A 21,774-nucleotide genomic window follows, 5' to 3' on the forward strand; every position below is an offset into this window, starting at 1 on the left:
GGGCTAGCCGGGAGAATTCCAAAGCTGGAACCAAGCCATAAGGAGCAGACCGCAGGGAACTGCTCAGCAAAGGGTGGTCAGCTTCATCACCATCATCATTAATGTTTATACCTCCCCCACCACCTTGTTCCAGAAAGGCTCAAAACAACTTGCAAGATGTACACCTAATGAAATGAAACTAAACATACCTAAGAAAACCTTAGGTAAGGACGAGGACAGAGCCTGGAGTGAGACGAGTAGACAGAAAGCATGTGACAATTTCTGGAGGTCTGGGAAAGTAACAACTCATCTGGCTCTGAGCTTTCCAGTAGCCAAGGGGAGGAAGGAAACCTGACCAGTCCTTGAATTCTGCGTCCATGAGGTAAAAACAAACCTGTTGCTGAGAAGAAGCACAACTATTCTGATGCTGAGAGTGAGGAATGTCCCAAGGGTAAAGGCCCTTGCCAGTGGTGGGGGGAGGGGGGGTGCCACCATCCCCTCGGAGCCCAATGACCATGACCCTTTGAGGCTGAAGGCAGGCGCAGAGGCTACAGGGATCAGTGATCCAGGAGCACCCTCAGCATCCTTGGTCTGAACAGCATCCCCAAGCCTGAACACAGCCAATGCCCAAAATAGCCAGCGCAGGACAGGGTGCCAGGAGGCCCTGAGCAGGGGACCTGGCAAGGTCCGCCCACAGTGGGAGGCCCCTGGGGCCACTGCACACACTTCCCTGGCACACACAGGAGCACCTTCACCCAGGCACACGGCTCCATGGGAGGACCCCCAACAGGCTCCCCCCTCAGCACGTTGCTTACGCAGAGCTCGGGCAGCCGCTCCACCTTTCCCACAAAGGCGGGCCTTCCTGTAGGAGCCAAATGGAAAAGTCTTCACAGAAACACCACACATACCAAATAGGGAAGTGCCCAAAGACCTCTTCCTGCTCCCCACCTCTAGGAGCAGCCTCCCTCAGGATCCTCCTGCATTCCCCAGCTGCAAGCCAAGACAATGGGGGCTATTCTGGGCTGCATGTGGTATTTAGAGCTCTGACTGGGCCTCATCCCTGGGGAACAAAAGGCCTTGACCTCAGCAAAACCTTCCTGATATTGTTGCTGCCCAGACTGTGTACCAACCTCTCCCGCCAGGCCAGGAGGCCCTGCAAGATACAACACAAGTGCCGCCTCCTCCAGGAAGCCCTCAGGGCCACTGCCCAAGACCCTCAGAAGAATGGGGTCCTGGCCCCTGCTCTGCCACTGATCTGCTCAGCTCCAGTTTTCTCATCTGCAAAATGTGGATAATAATACCAGTGTGTAAAAGTGCTTGGAGACTTCTGTGGTTAAGCTGAAGTCTTGTTTCCCCAGCCACCATGTGGGACAGAATGTAAGCAAAGATGGGAATTTTCTGTTCTGTCACTGCTCTTTTTCTAGCACCTGGCACACAGTAGGTGCCAAATAAATATCTGATTGATACAAATATCTGCGGAATGTGTCTCTAACTCCCCACTGAACCACCCACAGTGCTGAGTACACAGGTGGCTAGTACTCTTTGATGATAATATTGTCAGATCTCATTTGGGGTACAGAGAACATGCCAGCCACTATGCTAAGCAGTTTACATTCATGATCTCATTTAATTTGCTCAACAATCCTAAGAGGTAGGTACTGTTATTTTACAAGCAAGAAAATGGGAGTTCTACTTTAAGTGGTTAGAGAGTTTGCTTGGGGTTCTAAAATGACTAAGTGGCCAAGCTGGGAGTCGAACCTAGGGACCCCGAAGCCTTTATCATCCTGCACAAACACACCCTAAAGAAAGGCTACAGCGCCAACACTGAGCTGGGAGCCAGGAGCCGGGAGCCAGGAGCTGGGAGCCTGAATTCAGCCACTCAGTAGCTTTGTGACTTCAAACACATGACTTGGCTTCTTTGGATCTGTTTTCTCTTCCACAAGAACAGGGACATTAATTCCTACTTCTTCATGTCATTAGTAGGGTCAGGAACTAAGAGATGTGACCCTGTCCCTATATTAGCCCCAACCCCTCCCCAGGGGCAGCAGCTATGAAGGACGGTGGGAAGATGTCCTGGGGAGGAGGGGCCTACCCAGTGCTGGCTCTGGAACAAAGCTCAGCAGCTGCTGACAACAGCTGGTAAGAGTTCTGGGTCGGGCCCAAGCAGGGGGAGAAGGGGCAGGCTGAAAAGTCACCTCTGGCCCTCCTCTGTCACCCTTTCCTGCTGACAGCTGCTGGGGCCTCAGGGCCAAGGGCTCCTCAGCAGGAGGGGGTTGGGAAGAGGCTGGCTGGGGTCATCTCGGTCCGCATGCTGCCAACTGCTCAGATCCAGGGTGCCTGGCTCCACTGGGCCCACTGGCCAGGACACAGGCCTCACTGCCCCACCCTGCAGCCATTTACCCAGTTCCTGGGAAAGTCTGGGGTGAGGGTGGAGGGACTGGAGCAAAGGTCTGGAGGCCGAACATGCCTTGTTTGGAGCCTGGGCTGCGCCCTTGTCTGGAGACCCCGAGGTGGGGCCGTAGATGGGCAGGGCTGAGTGTAAACAGGGTCCTAGGAGAGGTCTTGTGTTTCTCCTGGCTAATGGCAGGGGTTGCAGCCCCACCCCAGCCCCTTCTCAGCCCCCTCAGCTCCACTCCCGGCTGAGTACCAATCCTTCCAGTTCACTCCAGCCCACGCGGCTCTCGTGCCTCTGAACTCTTGCACACCCATAATTATGACTGACCATATTTTCTAAGGCGAACACAGAGGAACAGTTCAACGAAGGTTTCCTGGGCCACTTCCGGGCATCAGAGGCAGCTTGGGAGATGTTTAGATGCACAAGTATTCAAATTCTGGAGCACGTTCATAGCTTTGTTCACTACTTTTATTTTATTAATAAATCAAAGCCATCCTAGGACATGTGTGGCAGCCACGTGCCACCCCACATCACTTGTTGCTGACTGGACACACTCTAGCCTGGCAACTTCCTAGCTCTGTAGACCTGGGCAAATCACTTGACCTCTCTAGGCCTGGTTCCTCATCTGTAAAATGGGAATAAAAATGGCCATCTCACAAGGTTAAAGAGAAACCTGCCTATAGAGGCTCCAAAGGCTTCCTGGTGTCAAGCTGGGAGGGGTCACCTAGCCCAAAACCCTCACTTACAGAAAGGGAAACTGAGAACCAGAGAGAGGAAGTAAGGATGGTGGACCAACCAGTGTTGGAGAGCCTGAGCTCAAATCCCATCTGTGACACTGCCCACTGGGAGACTTCATCTTCGAGCTTCATTTTAGTGACTCTCCACCAAGTGTTGTTATAAGGAGAAGCTGGACCGTGTATGTAGAGTACTTCGAATGGTGCCAGGTTCCGGAGGGGATAGGACAGCTCTAAGAAAAGAGGAAGGCTCCCAAGCTGATGGCAGGGGCAGACTCGGGATCCAGGTGGCCTGGCTCCTAACTTGGTGTCCTTTTCCTTTTCCTTCCGCGATGTCACCTTCCTTCCCTCCTTCCCCAAGGCTGGGCCCAGGGTCACACAGATGAGGACTCTGGGAGGGTGGCATTAGGCTGAGTCTTTGTCAGGGGCTGATCAGGGCTTGAGACCCCAGTCTCAACCTCTGGGACATACTGCTGGTCCCTCTGACTGGTCCTAAGCTCCACGCAGGCAGGCCCAGCTGAGGAAATGGCAGAAAGGTCTGGCAAGCAAGGGGTGCATGTACTTGGCAGGGAGGCCTCAACCTCCCAGGGACTTGGGTTACCGGAAATGGTAAATCTCCCGCTGCCTGCTGCCTGCCACCTCTGACCAGGAATGCCTGCTGCCTGAGGGAACATCCTGTCCGCTTGGCTTCACACAGCCCAGGGACAGCTCTGGACCTGGGCCCCTCCTGTGCTCCCTGCCCCACCCTTGGGATCTCAGGTTGGCCTCTGGGGCTCCCCAGCCAAAGGATACCTGTCATTCTGGGGCAGTGGGCGCAGTTGTAACTGACCAGTCATAGGAAGAAAAGAGAGGGCTGCTAGGGCACCCCAAAAAGATTGAGAGCCACCCTAAATGTGATCCATTCAATCCTGTTAAATGTGGATTCTGAGCCCCAGCTGGGTGAGGGCTCTGATCTCGGTAACCCAACTAAGGAGGCAGCACCATGTGAGCTCTGGGATAGGATTAACCTTGTTGGGAACCCGGCTCTGCCACTTCCCAGGTGGTGGCTTTGGGCAAATTACCATAGCACCTCCCACCCCTCACCTCTGACATGGAACTGACAAAGCTGTCAGGACTCTGCGAAATTCACTTGGCTGAGAGGTGAGTCGCTTAACACAGGGCCTGGTGCACAGCAAGGGCCCAGTGAACAGTGGCTATCAGGTGTTGGGAAGTGATGGGAAGAAGGGAAAATACCAATAATTATTATGTGAACAGGAATTCTGAGGTATGCATGTGTTCTGCCTTTGTGGAACTGACATTCTGCTTGTCAGCTGCTCCATCAACTAGTGTGTGTCATATGGTGAGAGAGCTAAAAAAAATAGAGCATGGTGAGGCGAGCAGGGTGTGGCTTGCTATTTTACACTGGTCATTAGGGAAGGTGACAGAGGTCTGAAGGAAGCTGGTGCTGCACAGAGGAAGAGCACTCTGGGCACATGGAACAGCAGCTGTAAAGGCCCCAAGGCAGGAGTATCCTTGGAATGTTCTGGAAATAGCCAGGAGTCCAGTTATCTAACTTTCTGCAGCTGCCCTGGGAGAGAGGTATAATTATCCCCATTCCCCAGATGAGGCGCATGAGCTTCAGGGAAGCTTCCCCAAGGTCATGGAAGAAATAAGTGGCAGGGCCGGATTCCAACTCCACTTCTCAGCAAAGTGCCCAGGGGCTACTGTCCTCAGAGCTCCCACGGGAAGGGACAGAATGGGAGAAAAGCTTGTAAGGTGTTTCCGTTGCAGTTCTGATTCCTCTAGACTGGCTGTGCGATCTCAGACATTAGATTTCCTTGCTGGGCCTCAATATCCTCAGCACTCATGGACCAGCGATGCCAGCTGGTGAGGGAGGAGAGCAAAAGAGGGGGAGGGGAGAGTATGATGTTGGAGGTGATCTTGAGCTTCTCTGGCGCTTCTGACCCAAAGCTCCTTCCCAGACAGGTGCGAATACCGCACACAGAACCTACCAAACTGAACCACTCACTGTGACCTCCTGCCTGGCCCCACGAGTTGGCACCCTGCCTACACCTGTCTGGGTCTTGCCCCTACCTAGCACCCAGGGCCTGGCCACAGCTGGGAATCTGTCTACACTTCAGCTCCAGGTGTCATACATGCCCCTCACCCCTAGGACCCCACCCAGGAACAGCTCCTGGTGTCCTGACAAGGTAAAGGCCCATGACTGGCCTTTGTAACGAAAGGTGCCAAAGCAGGCCAGCCCTCACGGGCACCCGGCCAGACCCTGAGGCCAGGCCAAGTGCAAACAACATGCTTGGCGCCCAGATACAGGCGCGTTAGAGCGGGCAGGCTGCCCACTGCACCCGTCACAACAAACCATCATCTCAGCCCCGCCGAGAGGGGCCCAGGCAGCCAGCACCTCCGCTGGGAGCCTCCTCCCCCCCACTCTCCCCACCCGCACGAGCCGCAGGGATGGGCAGTGGGAATTTCAGGGGCTGGACACAGAGATTTCAGATTCCAGATGCCAGCGGCTACACAGGGAGATAAGCAGAGGCAGGTTGAGGGGAGTGGGTGGGAAATGAATGCGGGAAGAAGTGTGGGCTGGATGCAGCCAAGTCATGGACTTTTTAACATTACAGGTGGAGTCAGGCAAGGGGAGAGGGAGACTTCCCCAGCTGCTGAGCAGAGAGCAGGGATGGCACAGTGCTGCAAGAGGCGCAGTCCTGTCCGCCCCATCAAGGCCCAGGGGTCTCAGGCCTCCACAGCCTGGGGATTCCAAACTGGGAGAGGGAGCCAGCAACAACAATACTCACTCCTTACTGAGTGCACACGGCACTTCATGGGCACCCATGCCAACCAAAAGAACTTTCCGCAGTGATGGCAATGTTCTGTATCTACTTGTCCAATAAGGTAGACACTAACCACCTGTGTCTCCAAGCATTTGAAATGTGGCTAGTGCAACTGGGAAACTGGATTTTTTAATTAGATTGTATTTAACTAAATCTTAAATGTAATTAGTCGCATTGGCTATAGTGGCTATCATAATGGACAGCGCAGACCCCACCATCACCAATCCTTAAACCAAACCTAGAGGTACAGCCATCCCCATTTCACAAAGGAGGAATGGGAGGCTTGCTTGAGGCCATACAGCTAGTAAGCTGCAGAGACAAACCAGAACCCAGGCCCGGCCCCTCCACGGCGCTCCCCACCCAGGGTTATTGTCAACGCTGAAAAGACTAACGGAAATGGCACATGTGTGGGCGATAAAGCTGCCCAGTTAATCAAGACATCAAGTCTCTTGCTTTTGGCCTGAATTCTGTCAGCTACACCGGTTATCACAGGCTGCCCAGAAGCTCAGACAGGCCATTTATAAAAGTCTTTGATTTCTTGACACGAAGAAAGGGCAGAATGATGATGGAATAATCCCAGCTGGTTGAAGAGCTCAGTCTTTGAAAACACTGGGACTCCTCAGTGACAAAAAATCTAGGCTTGGTGTTCCCCACCCCATCACCCGGACCCCACACAGCCCCCCAAGGCTTCTGATAACTGGACAACACCCACTCCCACATTTTCCTGCCTCTAGGCCTTTATGTATACCATTCCCTCCTCCTAGAATGTTGTTCTGTTCCTCTGTCTCCCAATCTAACCTACTCACCCATCCTTCCAGGCACAGATCAATTACCACCTCCACTCTGAAGTCTTCTTGGACACCCCACAAAGATATCTTTCTCCACCACATATCCATAGGACTTAATTTCTACCTCTTAGAAGAGTAGAGGTTTGGTCTTAATTTAGCCACTTGAGTAATTGTCTCTACTCTTCATGCTGAACCAAAGTTCCTTGGGGACAAACACCAGGTTGGGTTTTTTTCATCTTTTAAATATATATTTTAACCTTCAGACATTTCCAAATGCTGAGTAGCAGCTAATAAAAAATAAACAGATATTCACTAAATTGAACTGAATTATAATAGTGGCTTAGAAGTTTGGGGACTCAATTTCTTATGGCTCCGCCTCAGCTTCCTTTGATTCTGAGAAGAGATCCCTTCCCTGCTCTGGACCTCAGTTTGTATATCTGTAAAATGGGGGCAGTGATAGCACCTGCCTTGTTGGGAGATTATTCATACTTACTACACATATTTAACAAAGACTATGTGCCAAGCACTTGACAAATGTTATCTTCATGACAGCCCCATGAGATAGGTATTATTACAATCCCCATTTTATAGAAGAGGAACTGGCAGTGAAATTAAATAGATAAAAGAGATGATGCAAGTCAAATGCTTAACACAGTGTGTGGCACACAGTAAGTGCTAAATAAATTGTAGTAACATTTTTTTCCTGTATAATGAATCGACAGGATTGGAAGCAATTTTGGACGCTTCCCCAGGGCTAGGCATATAGTAAGTGCTCTCAAAATATTTGCTGACAGATTGACTCAGTCCCAAAGGAACCAGTGATAAACAAGGTGACTCTGACTAAACCCAGGGCAATCCCTGCTCTGACTCCCCCTCCCCACTCTGACCTGCCTGGGCAGGGGCCACTGTCTGCACCACAGGCCACGTAGGTAGAGAACTGGTGCCCTCATCTTTCTCCAATGACAGGAAGCATGGAATGACCTGGGGAACAACCTCCATCCAGCTGTGCTGATCCCGTGGGTGAATGGAGAGAACAGAGTCTAATAAAGTCTCCAAGGCAGGGACACTCCTGACTTTCTCTAGCCCTGCTAGGGGCTTCTACACTCCACTCCTCTCCCCGGCCTCAGCCAGACCAAAAGACTGGGAGAAGGGGCAGAATTTGGGAAGAGAATGAACATGGACGGGCTATGCTGGCCATCTCACTGGGCCTCGGTTCTCACAATCATCAAATGATGATAATTCCTACATCACAGGGGTGGTTGTCACGATAAAATGAGACAACGTCCACAAAGCAGAGCTTCTCCAGCTCTAGCAGGCACAGGATCTCCTGGGGATCTTGCTGGTGCTCACATTCTGATTCTGTAGGTCTGGGTGGGAACTGAGACTCTTCATTTCTTACAAGCTCCCAGGTGAGGTCCCAGTTGCTGGCACATGGACAACCCCTGGAGTTAGAACAGCGCCTTGAACACAGTAGCCCTCAGTGGAAGTCAGCTATGCTTTTTCTTCTAGAGATTTATTTAATCCTTAAGAAATATCCCTAGGGGTTTGGAACCGTTATTTCACCACTGATAATACTGAGGTCCAATGAGGTTGAGGGACTTGCACAACCACAGGCTATAAAGAGGCAAAAGCAGGGTTCAAGGCCAAGTCCGCAGACCCATCCTTCCTATGCATCACACCACCCCAAGCCCCACCCGCCTCCAAAGCTGAGGACACATGGGCCCTGCCCCTCAGCTGCGTTGCCAGCCCCTGCTGGGCCAGCCAGACCTCTGGGCACTAGTCCAGGCTCCCCCAAAAGAGGCCTTGGGCCATCACCCCATCTCCCACAGCAGCAGCTTCCAGCTGCCTCCCTCTCCATCACCTTATAAAGCAGCCTGAGCTGCTGGCTTCCAAGTTGCAGTTTAATTTTATATGGAGTGAACTATCCTCTCCTCTGCAGCCTCAGCCCCACTGCTTCACACATTCCTTCTGCAGCAACATTACCTAATTTAACCATAGCCCCTGCTCTCTGGGGCTCTCAAAATAGCAGCTACCAGTGGGGGAAATGCCCTAATGTTATCAAAATAAGCAGTTCTCCCGTCTCCCCCACCCTTGGTTTGCAACTTCAGGACCCAGTGTGGGAGGAGCCAGGGCTGGGGGGACAGAGGTGGGCCTGGGGTAGACCCAGAGATGCTGCCAAAGCCCTGTTCTCTCCACCCTTCCCACCCTCTCATATATGCCCTCTTCATATGTGTTCCTGGGATCTCATGCCCCTACCTTCCCCCAAATCATCCCAGGGGCCACTGTTGCCCTGGTTACCCAAGACTAGGATTCAACTTTCATTTTCTCCTAATAACAAAAACTACAATAGTAATAATTGCTACAATTCCCTGGGCACTAATTATGAACGAAACACCTCCTACACCTTGGCTCACTGACACCTGCTGAGTAGGGATTAGTATTTAGTATTCTCTTACTTCAGATGAGGAAATGGGTGCTCAGAAAAGTGAAGGGACTTGTCTAGGGTCACATAGCTCAGAAGTGGCAAAGCTGGTGTTAGAAGCCAAACCCAGCTGCCCCAAAGCCCTAACCATCATACCACCTTCTAGCTGGAGCTCCTCTGCAGGGCTTGAACTTGGGAGAGGAGGAACTCAAGGGTTTGTATGTGCTAGAAGGGGCTAGTTCACCTGGTGTTTATTATAGGGTCTGCTTCCATGGCTAGTGCCAAACCCAGGGACCTATTATACCCCAGCTTACATTGCACCCAGGTCCTATGGGCCGTAAGTCTGTCCCCAGGGCCCCAGGGGCTCAGGCTGTCTCTCAATCTGTGACTCTAAGGCCCTATTCCCTAAAACCCCATCCCTTGGGCCTCTTGGGCCTAAGAACAGGGCTGCTACATTTCTGCAGGGAACACCCAGGCCACTGACATACCTTGGGTGCAACCAGTGGTTAAGGAGCTGGGAGGGTGGGCCTTCCCCTCCCCTGCCACCTAGAATAATCATTAACTGGAACAGAGCAGAGCTGAGAGCCATGGCAGGAGCCCAGGCTGTGGCATCCCCAGGGCCAGTTCCAGGCCCCATACAAGCTATGGTATTTGGGGCCACCTTCCCAGGCACACAGCTGGGCTGCTGAGGCCCTGGTATGGGAGTGGGTGGCTTGGACCCCCTGGCTGGGAAGCGCCCATCTCCCACAAGGTGTCACTAGGGTAGGTGGCCCTGCAGATGTCTGGAGTGCACTCACAGAGCTCTAGGCCCTTATCCCTCATAATCCATCCTTCCCTGCTCCCTCCCAACATTATACAGACCCAAAAGTGAAGGGTGTTGAGAATGGATGGCTCCAGGGAATGGATGACCCTGAGGCTTGGGGCCTTCTTAAACTGGGGAGGAGTAGGCAGAATAAAACCAAGCCCCCAGGTTTACTTAGGATCAAGTACCAGGTTTGAGGGGGAACAAAGAAAATCTCAAAATAATAGTTCCTGTTATTTTTCAACTAACTGCCTCTTCTAGCTCTAGGACATTTACATGATCTCTAAATCTTCACCAAAACCCTGCAGAGAGGGTACGGATCAGTCCCAGTTAACAGATAAGGCCCAAAGAGGTTAAGTCACCAGCCCAGGGTTACATAGCAATAAGTGACAGAGCTAGAACAGGATTCAAGGCTGTGCTTCCTGCCCATGATATTATCCCAAAGTATAACCTGGACAATTAGCTGATGGGGGGGCTAATAGGCCCCATAAAGGAGTCCTCTGAGCCCTGGTCAGAACCCCCAAAGGTGAGAGAGCTATCGGGGTGAGAAGGGTAGGGAGTCTGGATATATTCGGTAAAGGTGGCCCCTGGGACATCCAGCACTTGTCAGGGCGATGGCTAGGCCTTCTGGGAGACAGGGGGTGGGGGGTCGGGGAGTGGCAGGGGCACCTGAGGCCTGCATAAGGTGGAGGGTTGAAGGGAGAGGGTGGGACCTACAAGGCCTCTCCCCTCAGGAGGTCACCATCCTTCTACTTAGGAATTCCCTTCAATTGCTCAGGTGAAACCAAGGTGAGGCCCTGGCTGGCTGAAAGCTTTGATCTTATCATACATTCCTGCCCCAGCTATCCCAGTCCATTTCCCCCAACCTGGGAGGTGGGAAACCAGGTCAGTTTAACCCTTTCCTCCCATTCCCTGAGATCAAATCCAGGCTTAAGCTGACTTCTCCTTCCTCCATCAAAGGGGGAAAGAGAAAGGAGGAAGGGAAGTAGAAAGCAGGGGCTTCAGGCATACACCCCTCCTTTAACTCATTCGATGCTGCAGGACCCCAAACCTGAACTCCGTAGGCTGCTTCCACTTCTTCTAAATTAAAATAACCAGACTCAGTATAAATAGCCCCTGCTATTTTCCACATTCATGAGTTCATCTGAGACTCAACAAAATTGGCGTGCTCTCCTCTCCACCCCTGTGGGTCTTCTCCCCTTCCCTAGCCCAGGGGGAGCTAGCTGTCACACCAGCATCCCTTTTTCCACAAGCTAGTTTCCAGGGAAATAGAATTCACAGTAACTAGTGTAACAAATGGGGGCTGAGACAAGTTACGCAGACTCCGGCTATCTCCCAGAGGTCCTGCGGCCCTGAAAACCTGCTTCAAAGCTCTTAGAAGCCCCCTCCTCGAATGCCACCTTCTTCCCTCTGCACCCTGCCCTTTATTGACTGGTCTACCACCCAGCTTGTCTCCCCTATCAGACCATAAGCTCCTTTGGTCCCTGGTTAGTGTTTATACCTAACACAGGGGCTGGCATGCAGCTGACATCCCATAAATGTTTGCTGAATGAACGATCCCATTTTGCATTTGGGGAAACTTTAAGTTCAGAGAAGTTGAAGGACTTGCCCTGGATCACACAGGCAGGGCCACAAAGAGTACAGGAATCTGGTGACCCCAAGTCTAGTGCTCACTTGCTAAACAAACACTTATAAAGCCCCTGGATGTTAGCTCAGCAGCAGGTGCCCAAGGGACGCAGGAGTGAACAGACACGGGTACCCACTTAAGGAGTGATCCCAGGCCCACGGAGAGGATGGGCTAGGCTTCAAGGAGGCCTACACAAGCAGGGAACCATCTCCTCCATTTGTTTCCCTGGCACCTGTGAGCTGATAGCATCAATGAAGGAAGACATGGGATTGGTAATATGGTAGACTCAGCAAAGCGGTTACCTCCCCGGGCTCCAGAGAATGGATACCACAGAGTCTTGAGAGGAAGCCAGCAATTTTCTCCAAGAACTCAACGCCCCTTTCCTTTGAGTTGGCAGATGGCCAAACAGCAAGAAAGGAGCCCATATTGTGAGTTGGAAAATCAAGGCCTGGAGTAGAGGGTCAGAAGCTGGCTGGCAACCAAGTGGAGGCCCAGGCCTCGACCTCTTGCTTCCTGGGCTGGCCAGGTACAGGGCAGGGGCCGGGATGGATGTCACCATAGTTATCTTGGTGACTTCCTCGCATTCTTCCCCAGTGTTAATGACTCCAGCAGCAGGCCAGGGCCTTCCTGCCCACACACCTGACACAATTCAAATCTAGGGACAATGGGGATGACTTCTGGACCACTGCTCCAGATGCCTTCCTCCTCCACCAGCCAAATCCTCCTTGCTCTTCAAGCCCCACTTCCTCCAGAAAGTCTCTCCAGATAATCTCATGCCAAATGGATCTTTTCCTTTCCTGCCAATCTGCTACTGTCTGGATTTCAAGCTGCACTGGGTACTTAACAGTTCCTGGACCCTGCCTCTCCAGAACCTAAAGCTTCTGGAGAGTAGAGACCATGTCTCTACTTTCTCCCAAGAGGACTGACAGAGCTAGATTCAGCTCCCACCTTCCTCTGCACCTGGCTGTGTGATCTTGGGCAAGTCATTGCTCTCCTCTGAGCTGTCTCATCTGGGAAACAGAGGTAAAATCCCAGCTACCCAGGAAAGTTGATAATGCAGATAAAACACCGAGCACAACGTCTGACACACAGCAGGTCCTCAGGTGATGAATGAGTAAATAAATGAATGGACAGATGAATTCCCAACTCCTCCATTGCACAGGGAAGAGTGTAAACACTGCACATGTTCAAATGACAGTTTGAAGCGTGGTTGCAGATTCTGCCTCTCAGCTGGGCCAGGTGCTTTTGTGTCTTGTATTTCACCCAAGCCCCCAATATTGAGGTGGGCATAGAGCTGCAAGCCCCCAGCATTGAAGTAGGCACAGGTCTGGCCCAGTGCAGGTCCCACTCAGCAAAAAGTCCCTGGATTCCAAGCTGCAAAACCTGCAGGCTCCACAGGGAGCACAGGACCTGACTAAGAAGGACCCAGGGAGTTTCCATCCCAGGGAAAACCTGATCCATCTCCCTGGGGAATGTAATCATCAAGTTGAGATGGAAGCCAAGGGGCAAAAGGTACCCAAGTCTGCGAAGCAGGAGCTGGACAAGCCCACATGGCAGATATGCAGCTTGCTGTACCTCTGCCAAAGCTGGCCCAGTCTGCCTCCTCTGTGCAGCCCGTTCTGACTATGCCACCACTCTAGACTGTCCTCTCTCTCCATCCTATTTAGGAATGGAGTGGACCTATTTAGGAAGGGACAGAAACTTTGGAGTCAGACAACCTGGGTTCCACTCCCAGCTGTGCCACATATTAGATGGACAGCTTAGGCCAGCCATGCCCTGCTCTATGCCTCAGTTTCCCCCCCCCCCCTGCAAAACGGAGATAATAATGCCAACCTCAAGAGATTGTTAGGATTATATGCAATAATGCTTGGAGACAGCTCCCTCGGAGCTTGGCTCAAGAGAAGGTGGGGGTTTTAATCAAGAGGAGACGTGAGAGCTCACTGACTATTGGCTCATGATCTGGGTGGCTGGAGGGCCCAGGGCTGAGAAGAGAGTGATCTGTTCTCAGGTAACTCCTTGGTCTCTGTTCCTCTGGCCCAAAGGTCACAAGAAGGCAAACAGCAGGAAAAGAGCTGTTAAGTGAAGGAGGCCACTGGGGCTAGGACTTATGAGGCCAGAATTTCAATCCATCCAGCTCAGAGAGGGATCCAAGAAGAGGCATGATCCCAGTTCCCAACTATTTGAAAACTGGAACCTCCAAACAAGGAGCAGGATGAGTCAGCTGGGGTGAGCAGGGGAGGCCAGGACCGGGAAGTGGGGGCCAGAGCTGGCTCCTTGGAGGCAACCATGGGGAGGTGAGGAAAAGGGAGGTGGGGGCAGGGACCAGAGGTGGGCTGGGAAGGGGCCAGACAGCTGGGAATTCCCAGCCCCATGCCAGGAGAAGCATCTGTTGGGTCACTCAAGGCTTCCTCTAAAGTCCTCCCCCTGCCCAGCCATGGGCTGCCTGCTCCTCCCCACAGAGTGGGACTGGGGAAAAGATGGGGAAAGATGCCAGATGTTAAAAAAATGAAACACCTGGACGGTGCTAGTCCCCCACCCAGCAGCCCAAGCCCAAGGCACAGGACTGGGGAGAGGTCACCAGGCACTGTGTGTCTCTCTCTTTGGTCCTGTTTCTCTGAGAGCCCATGGGGGTCAGATTTAGAGCCACACAGCGCCACTAACTCTGGCCTGCTGCAGATTATCTCAGGGCTCCCTGGGCAATGTCCTGCCTCCTCTAGTGTGGCCTGAGAGAGGATGAGGCTGAGATGGGGTCCCGGGAAGCCCCCTCCACTGTCCCCCTTAGGATGCATAACATCCTTTCTGTACCCACGGGAGCCACTTGGCCACACCTCTTGTTGCTCAGAGCCCACCAACTGCACACATCTGGGAAGGGGACAATGAGTCCACAGGCTCCAGTCTTTCCCAAGCCACACCCTGGGGTGTGCCCCCCTCCTTCTCCCCTTCCAGGAAGGAGCAGTCAGGGTGGAAGGGTGGACTCTGTCCTGCAGCTGCAGCCTCAGTGGGGGAAGCAGGGGGGAAGTGGTGGGGTGGGGGGGTGCCGTGACAGATCAAATGCAGTTATATCCTGGGCTCTCAGACTGTGAAAAGAGGAGCAGAAGGAACAGGAATGATCCCTTTACTTGGTCATTCATTCAACAAGTTCAGAGCAGGGCCTGCCTGGGTCAACAGATGGCAGCAGTTTTGTTCAGGAGAATATATGCCATGCTGGGCACTAGGAACCCTCAAATAACACTCTGGCCTTGCCCTCAGCAGGAACAAGACTAACAGAGCAGCCACCAATTGTCAAACACTATCAGACACTCAGACACTGAGGGAGGCACATCCACCTGGTCTCATATCCATCTGGGAAACAGGCATCATGACCCCTGTTTCTGACCAGGAGCTCAGAGAGATGAAGCAACTTGTCCAGGGTCACACAGCCGGTAGGGGATGAGCCAAGACTTGAAGGCTGGGCCCTCTGAGCCTATACCTTTTTCTTGACTACAGTCCCCAGAGAAAGGGCTCCAAGTCCAGAGAGGGCACAGACAAGCGGAAGATGGCAGAATGGGCCTCCTGACTTGTTTCACATGCTCCAGGTCTCAGCAGAGAGCAGGGTCTGCGAAGGACAACTCTCCTACATTGAACGGCCAGAAGCAGCCCCTTCTAAACCTTCTGAATGGAGCCTGGGACTTCTTGGCCTGCCGGCTTCCACCAGGATGTTAATGTGTTTCCTCTATAAATGTTCACCTACTGTCACCTAGTGCTAAGCAAAGTGCACTGAATAAAACTGAGTCCCCACCTTCACAGAGCTTCCATTCTGGATGAGGGAAGACAGTAAATTCTAAATACACACACAGATACAGGCCATGGGGTTCTAAGGGATCAACACCTGCATCTCCATAAATGTATACTCAGCAAGGCCCCCTCCCACACACCCCATGGGCTGATGCAGAGGCCCCAGCTTGGGTGGGGAGCGAGGGGCTTGCTCACTGCCCTCACTGTGAGTCACTCCTGCACTGCCCCTACCCCCACGCCTTCCTTTCCATCGCCTGCCATTAATCTTCCTCCCAAGCCAGCAACTCCGGGAGTTTTCCCTTCTCAGTCAGAGGCAGCTCCATCCTTCTGGGGGATGCTCGTGTGGAAGATTATAGAGACATCCCTGACTGTTGTTCTCTTTCTATCCCAATCCATCAGCAAATCCTGTCAGCCCTACCTTCAAGAATATATTCAGGATTCAACCATCTCTTTCCACCTCCTTTGCCCTAGTCCGACCTCCCATTGTCTCTGGCCTGGGTCATGGCCTCTCTATTTTTGCCCTTGACCCTCCATGTTCTCTTGACATAGCAACAGACTGACGGCCCATCTCACTCAGGAGCAAATCCAAAGTCCTTCGCACAGCCAAAGCTCTGCCTGGTCCCCCCTTGCCAACTCTCTGGCCCCATCTACCCCACTCCCCCTTACTCTTGCCACTCCAGCCACACAAGCTTCCCTGCTCTCCACAAATATGCCAAGCACACCTCTGGGCCTTTGCATTAGCTGTTCCCTCTGTTTGGAGTGCTCCTTCCCTACGTATCTGTAGGTTCCCTACATACCCACATAACCCTCGCTTCCTTCAGATACCTTCTGTTCAAAGGTTACCTTATCAGAGGCTTTTCCTGACCACCCATCCCACCTCTTCACTCTCTATCCTCTTATCTGCTTATTTTTTCTTCTGAGCATTTATCACCACCTAATATATTATATTTATTATCTATTGTCCTCCACTAGCTATGATGCAAGTTACATGAGAGGAGGGAATTTGACTATTTTGTTTTCCATAACCTCAGCACCTCGCATAAGGTCAGACACTTACAAGATGTTCATAAACATTTGTTAAATGAATTGTGAGTCTAACACACAGCTGTAGGGGACTTTAGTTTACAGAATAGTTAATCACATACATCATTGGTCCACTCATTCATTCAACACACACTGCAAGCCCTCGTGCCCTAAAATCTCGACTAACAGATGAACAGGGCACTCTCCTCTGTGCTTCAGGGAAAAGGCTCTGGTAGGTAGCCAGGAGCTGCTCCTAAGGACATCTCAGGTCTCAGGGATGCCACAAGGATGCTCTGAGTTCCCTTAACCCTGGCACAGGCAGGCATCAGGGAAGGGAGGGAGGGTGGGTTTGGGGGCAGCTGAGACTTCAAGGCCCACATTCCCAGGCCTCAAAGAGCTGCCTTGTTCCCAGGGCTCTCACGATGGTGCCCCTGGCCCAGCCACCCCCAGCAGCCACAAGCCACACCCCTCTCAAGGCCACTATTGACACGGACCTGACGCCAGCACTAAGGCTGGCGGCTCCCCACGAAGTGAGTTCCACACATTCTTCTGGGTTTCAGTCAGCCAGCTCTGGGTGCTGGGGCGGCCAGCAGGCCCCAGCCAGGCCCTGGGAGCAGGACAGGGCAGCAGGGCCAAAGGGCCAAGGCCCAGGTTGGGGCAACATTCCAGTAGGGCTGGGACCCTCAGCCCAACATTACCCCTTCCTGGCAGGAGCGAGATGTGGGTAAGGCCAGGGTGAGCTCTGGGAGTAGGGAGCAGCGAGCTCAGAAGATCCTTGAGAAGTCACTGGGGAATAAGTACAGGCTTGTCCCCTCCTCTTCCAGCCTGACCACTGCAGCTGCAACGGATTAGGGGAGAGGGCAAGAGGCCAGGGCTAGGAGGCCTTCCAGATGCCCCAAATGGTCAGAGGGTCTAGAACCCACATGTTCGGCCTCCAAATCGTTGCTGCGTATCTTTCCACATCTTGGGCAGCCCCTCCCGCCCTCCCTGCTGAGACTCTCACACCAAGGCCAGGCAGCCTTGAAGCATCTGCAGACTCACCCTAAACCTTGAGCCCCCAGGGAACAGCCAGGGGGAACCAGTGGGGGCTCCATGCAGGACAGTTAGCCTTCTTCCTCATTTTCCACACAGATGGGGCCCAACTTGGTCCACTGGACCCTTAAAGCCCTGGATTAATTCAACTGCCTGTAGTATCTAAGGGAATATTTAATGAGGAAATGAAATACCAAAGTTACACATGAACATGTCCCAGAAATGACCACCTAGAGTGAAGTCTTTCTAGACTCCCACCTAGGGGTCCCCAGGAGGCTCGTGAGGCACACTGTCCTGAATGCCTGTGTCCCTGAAGCCAGACTCCACTATGCTTCGCCTGAGGTAGCACTTGCTACGACCTGAGTTCTTACTTTTACCAACATCACTAACGACAGTTTTATCTGCCTGCCTGCTACAAGCAAGTGGAAGAGTTTCTCCTGGCTTCAAAGCCTGGCTCATGGTACCACCGAGAGAGAGAGAGAGAGAGAGAGAGAGAGAGAGAGAGTGTGTGTGTGTGTGTCATTGGGCAGGTTACCTAACCTCTCTGTGCCTCAATTCCCTCTGCTTAGAGATTGGGGACTGTACCAGAAGCTATAGCTTAATGCAAATGCAGTCGGTCAACAGATTTATTTCCTAAGCACTTACTACTCACCAAGCACTGAAGGTACAGAGGCAGTGAGCAAAACCACATAAGGTCCTGCTCTCGTGGAACTTAAGTTGGGGGAAGGAGACAGATGAACAAATAAACACATGCATGTCGGATAGTGATAAGAAAAAAATGAAGGTGCATGGGTACAGCAGATGCTGGGCAGAGTCGGGGACCTGAAAGAAGTAAGATAGAGGGTCAGGCAGATATTTGGGGGACAAGCATTCTAGGCAGAAGGTATAGCAGATGCAAAGGCCCTAAGGTGGGAGTGTGTTTGACACATTCAGTAAGCAAAGACCAGTGTGGTGTGGAGTGAGCAAGGGGAAATTGGCAGGAGGAGAGATTCGAGAGGGAGCGGGGTCGGGGAGGCCAGATTTCGTAGGACCTCGTGGGCTATATTAAGTCAGGGGCTTGGGCCTGAACAACATGGGGAGTGCAGGGAGGTTCTGAGCAGGGGAATACGTAAGGATCTGTTGAGAAATTTCATACCTAGCAGATAGTGGGCACTTGATAAATGTGAACTACCCATATTACTTCGTTATCATCTGGCCTGGCACCCCAGAGCCTCCCTCCCCACCACTCCAAGTACTGAACCCAGTCACCTTCTGCCACCTTCCTTCCACCCATCTCCCAAGTTGGGCCTCAGACCCACAGATCCCAACTTGCCTGTACTCGGACTGAGAACAGGCCCGGGCCAAGCAAGGCGGGGGCCACGGCTTCCCAGACACAGGGAGCTCAGCCTCAGGCATGGGGGTGGTGGTGTCTATCTCTACCCCTTCCAGCCTCCTCCTCTCTGGAAAGCCTCAGCCACTGTGGACAGACCTGCAGCCCTCCCTCTGGAAATCCCCAGAGTACCCTCACAACTCCCTCCCAGCTGCAGGTCTGGAGCAAGGGGGCTTGAGGGGGGGAGGAGGAGGCCAGTTTTGTCAAGGGAAGGGCTGAGGTACAGCTGCCCCTGAGGGAAGGGAAGGCTCCTCCATTTCCGCCCGCCCACAGCCTCCCTAGCAAGGAAACCCAGCTGAGGCAGGAAACAGGTATCTCAGTGACTTCCCTCCACAGCCCTGGAAAATACCGTAATCAACACAGCCCCCTCAAGACTCCTGTCTCCTGGCAGGGCTGGCCCCAAGAAAGGAAGGGCTAAGGCCTCAACAGGAAGAAAAAGGGTCAGCAGGCCAAGGCCCTGAGTCACCCAAGCCTGGCCCCTTCCCCAGCAAGCCTCCCCACCTCCTCTGAACTTAAATTACTCCCACACTTAATCACAGATCACTGTTTCCTCTGTCTCCTGTCCCCAGTGAGGTCTTGAGCTCCCTCAGGACCATTCTACCCTCACCCACTCACCATTGGCTTGTGGATGTGGACTGAAGGACAGATGAGATGATGGGCAGGGGACAAGGAGGTGCCCAAGGCTTGCTGGGGCACTGGGCTAGCAACCTGATGTCATTTTTACCCCCATTTTACAGATATGGAAACTGAGACTCACAGAGAAGAACTCACCCCTGATCATATAGCTAGACGATGGTACAGCTGGGATTTAAACTAGGTTCCTTCAGACTCCAAAGACAGCTCTTTCCAGCCCTCTCCCACTGGGATGGGACGGTGACCTCGGTGTGGTTGATGAGAAGTAGTATAATCCCACAAGATCAGAGCTGCCTGTTTACCCATCTCAGTACAAAGTCAGTTCTTGCTCACCCATAAGCCCCAGCACCTAGTACTAGGAGGTGCTTAGCAAATATCTGCTTAGTGAATGAACCTCTGAACTCCTGCTGTCATGGAATGCAGTGCTGCCGCATGAAGATGTGTTAAATGACCAAGTGAATGAGATGATTGGCTGCAATCTGGGAATTTCTGTGGAAATTTCTTCAGCACACAGCAAGTAGTTCACTGCCTGTCCCCACTCCTGCCACTGTAGAACCCATATAGCCTAGAGCCCCTTATCAGGGGACAGAGGTGGGAGAGGGGCAGAAAAGGAAGACATTCCGTGTGCTAGGTTGGTGCCTACTTTTTGGAAAAGTAAAGTTTTAGCCCTCCAAGTTCAAATCAAGACTGGGGAGCAACTGGATGGGTGTTGGGGTGAGAGGCTGAGATAGTAGATTAAGGAAGCTGCCCATAGGGGGTGAGGTAGAAGAGGTTCTGGGTGGGTGGGGCAAGGGAGGAGAGGGGGGTCAAATCTGCAGTGAGAGTTAAAGAGTGACTCAGAGGTGAGAGGGAGCCAGCAAGGCAAAGACAGGGGTTCAGTCACAGGGTAGACACTGGCCAGCTTCAAAAAGTCCCTCTCTTGGCTCTGAGAACAGGGGAATGGGGACAGGGACTGCCTGGACCACCTCAAAGAGGGTGGGGGCAGCTCTGTGGTTCACCAAGGCAGGCCCAGCTCCCCAGATGTGCCCCCACCCACATCGGCCACCAGCTCCCTTCCCACTGATTCAGCCCCTCCCTTCTGAGTTCACTCAGGTCCTCAGAGCCTCTCCTGGCCAAAGATTCTCTTTTCCTTTGCATGGGCCCATCCTGCTCAGAGCAGGGGACTGGGCCGGAGGGGTCTGCCACCCCTACCCCTTGAAGAGCTATGAGGAAAGCTGGGGAAACAGGTCCACTGAGTGTCTTATGTGCCACATAACAGGCCCAGCACCAGGCACTTTCATGCACACTGCATCCAGTCTTACCCTTCACCTTTGGGCTATACACTTTGAAGCCATGCACTTTGAGTTCCCTTTAGGTATGTGGGATGGTCTCAGAGAAGTTAACTAGGTTGCCCAAGGTCACACAGTTACCCAAGGAAAGCAGGAATTGATTCAAGTCCTGGGCTGTAGCACTCCAGGGCCCATGAGTGTTTCACACAAGCCTCAGCTGGGTTCTAAATGGTTCTTTACTTGTGCCTGTCTAGTTACTACGCTCCCAAGGGAACACACAGAGTGGTAAACTTCCAGTGAGGATTGACAGGGTACCCATCACCAGTGAGTGCCCCTTTTCCAAGTTGGCAAAGGGGTGCCCTCGCTCTGCCAGGTTCCCACCCTGCTTGAAGTTTTCTGCCTGGTCCCCAGGAATGGCAGGCCGGGCCATGCCTATCGAGACTCGGAGACTGGACAACGTGGCCAGGCGCCCCACGGGCTCCCACGCCGGCCGGCCCCGCCCCCGGGCCCACGGAGGGCTCCCTGGACGCCCCTCGGGACAGCCTCACCCCTGAGGGCGGCGCCGCTCGAGCGGGTCTGGGGTGTCCGGCGTGCGCCGCCGTCCCGGGCCAGAGTTCCAGCTCCGCAGCCTCGGGGCCCCGCCGAGCGGGCGGACGCGGAGAGCCGACTCCGGGCGCCCCCGCCCCTCCGCCCGCACACTCACCGCGAGCAGCCGCCCGTGCAGCAGCAACGCCAGCACCAGCGCGCCCGCCGCCCGCCGCCCCATGGCCAGGCCGGCTCAGCTCGCTCGCTCGCTCGCTCGCTCGGCGCCCGCGCGGAGCCGCCCTCTCGCCAGCCCGCCGAGTCTTCGGGACGGCGCTGGCCGCTCGCCACCCCCACCCCTGCCTCCCGCGGCTACCCGCCCCGCCCCCGGGCAAGGCCCCGCCCCGCCCCGCCCCGGGGCGTTAGGCCCCTCCCCCAGGCCGCGGCACCGCCTGCTGGAGCCGAGCGGGCCGCGCGGCTGACTGGGCCTTTGTCTGGGCCCCCAGCCCCCTCCCCGCGGGCCGCGCCCCCACCCGGCTCCCCGCCAAACCCGGCCTGGAGTGTGCGATGGGACGGGC

General features: G+C 53.5%; 1 protein-coding gene across 13 annotated transcripts in view; it reads right to left on the minus strand.

The window, feature by feature from the left end:
- The window catches only part of HSPG2 (heparan sulfate proteoglycan 2), a 98,522-nt gene extending 76,983 nt beyond the window's left edge, over nt 1-21,539 (minus strand). For all 13 annotated transcript variants that reach the window (XM_073233372.1, XM_073233371.1, XM_073233373.1 and 10 more), the window contains exon 1: nt 21,378-21,539. In XM_073233372.1, the coding sequence (XP_073089473.1) occupies nt 21,378-21,440 (63 nt within the window). In that variant the 5' untranslated portion in view covers nt 21,441-21,539. The remainder of the gene's footprint in view (nt 1-21,377) is intronic.
- Between the last annotated feature and the right edge of the window lie 235 nt (nt 21,540-21,774).

Source organism: Manis javanica, chromosome 4 (genome assembly GCF_040802235.1).
Source record: "Manis javanica isolate MJ-LG chromosome 4, MJ_LKY, whole genome shotgun sequence".
NCBI classification, from domain to species: domain Eukaryota; kingdom Metazoa; phylum Chordata; class Mammalia; order Pholidota; family Manidae; genus Manis; species Manis javanica.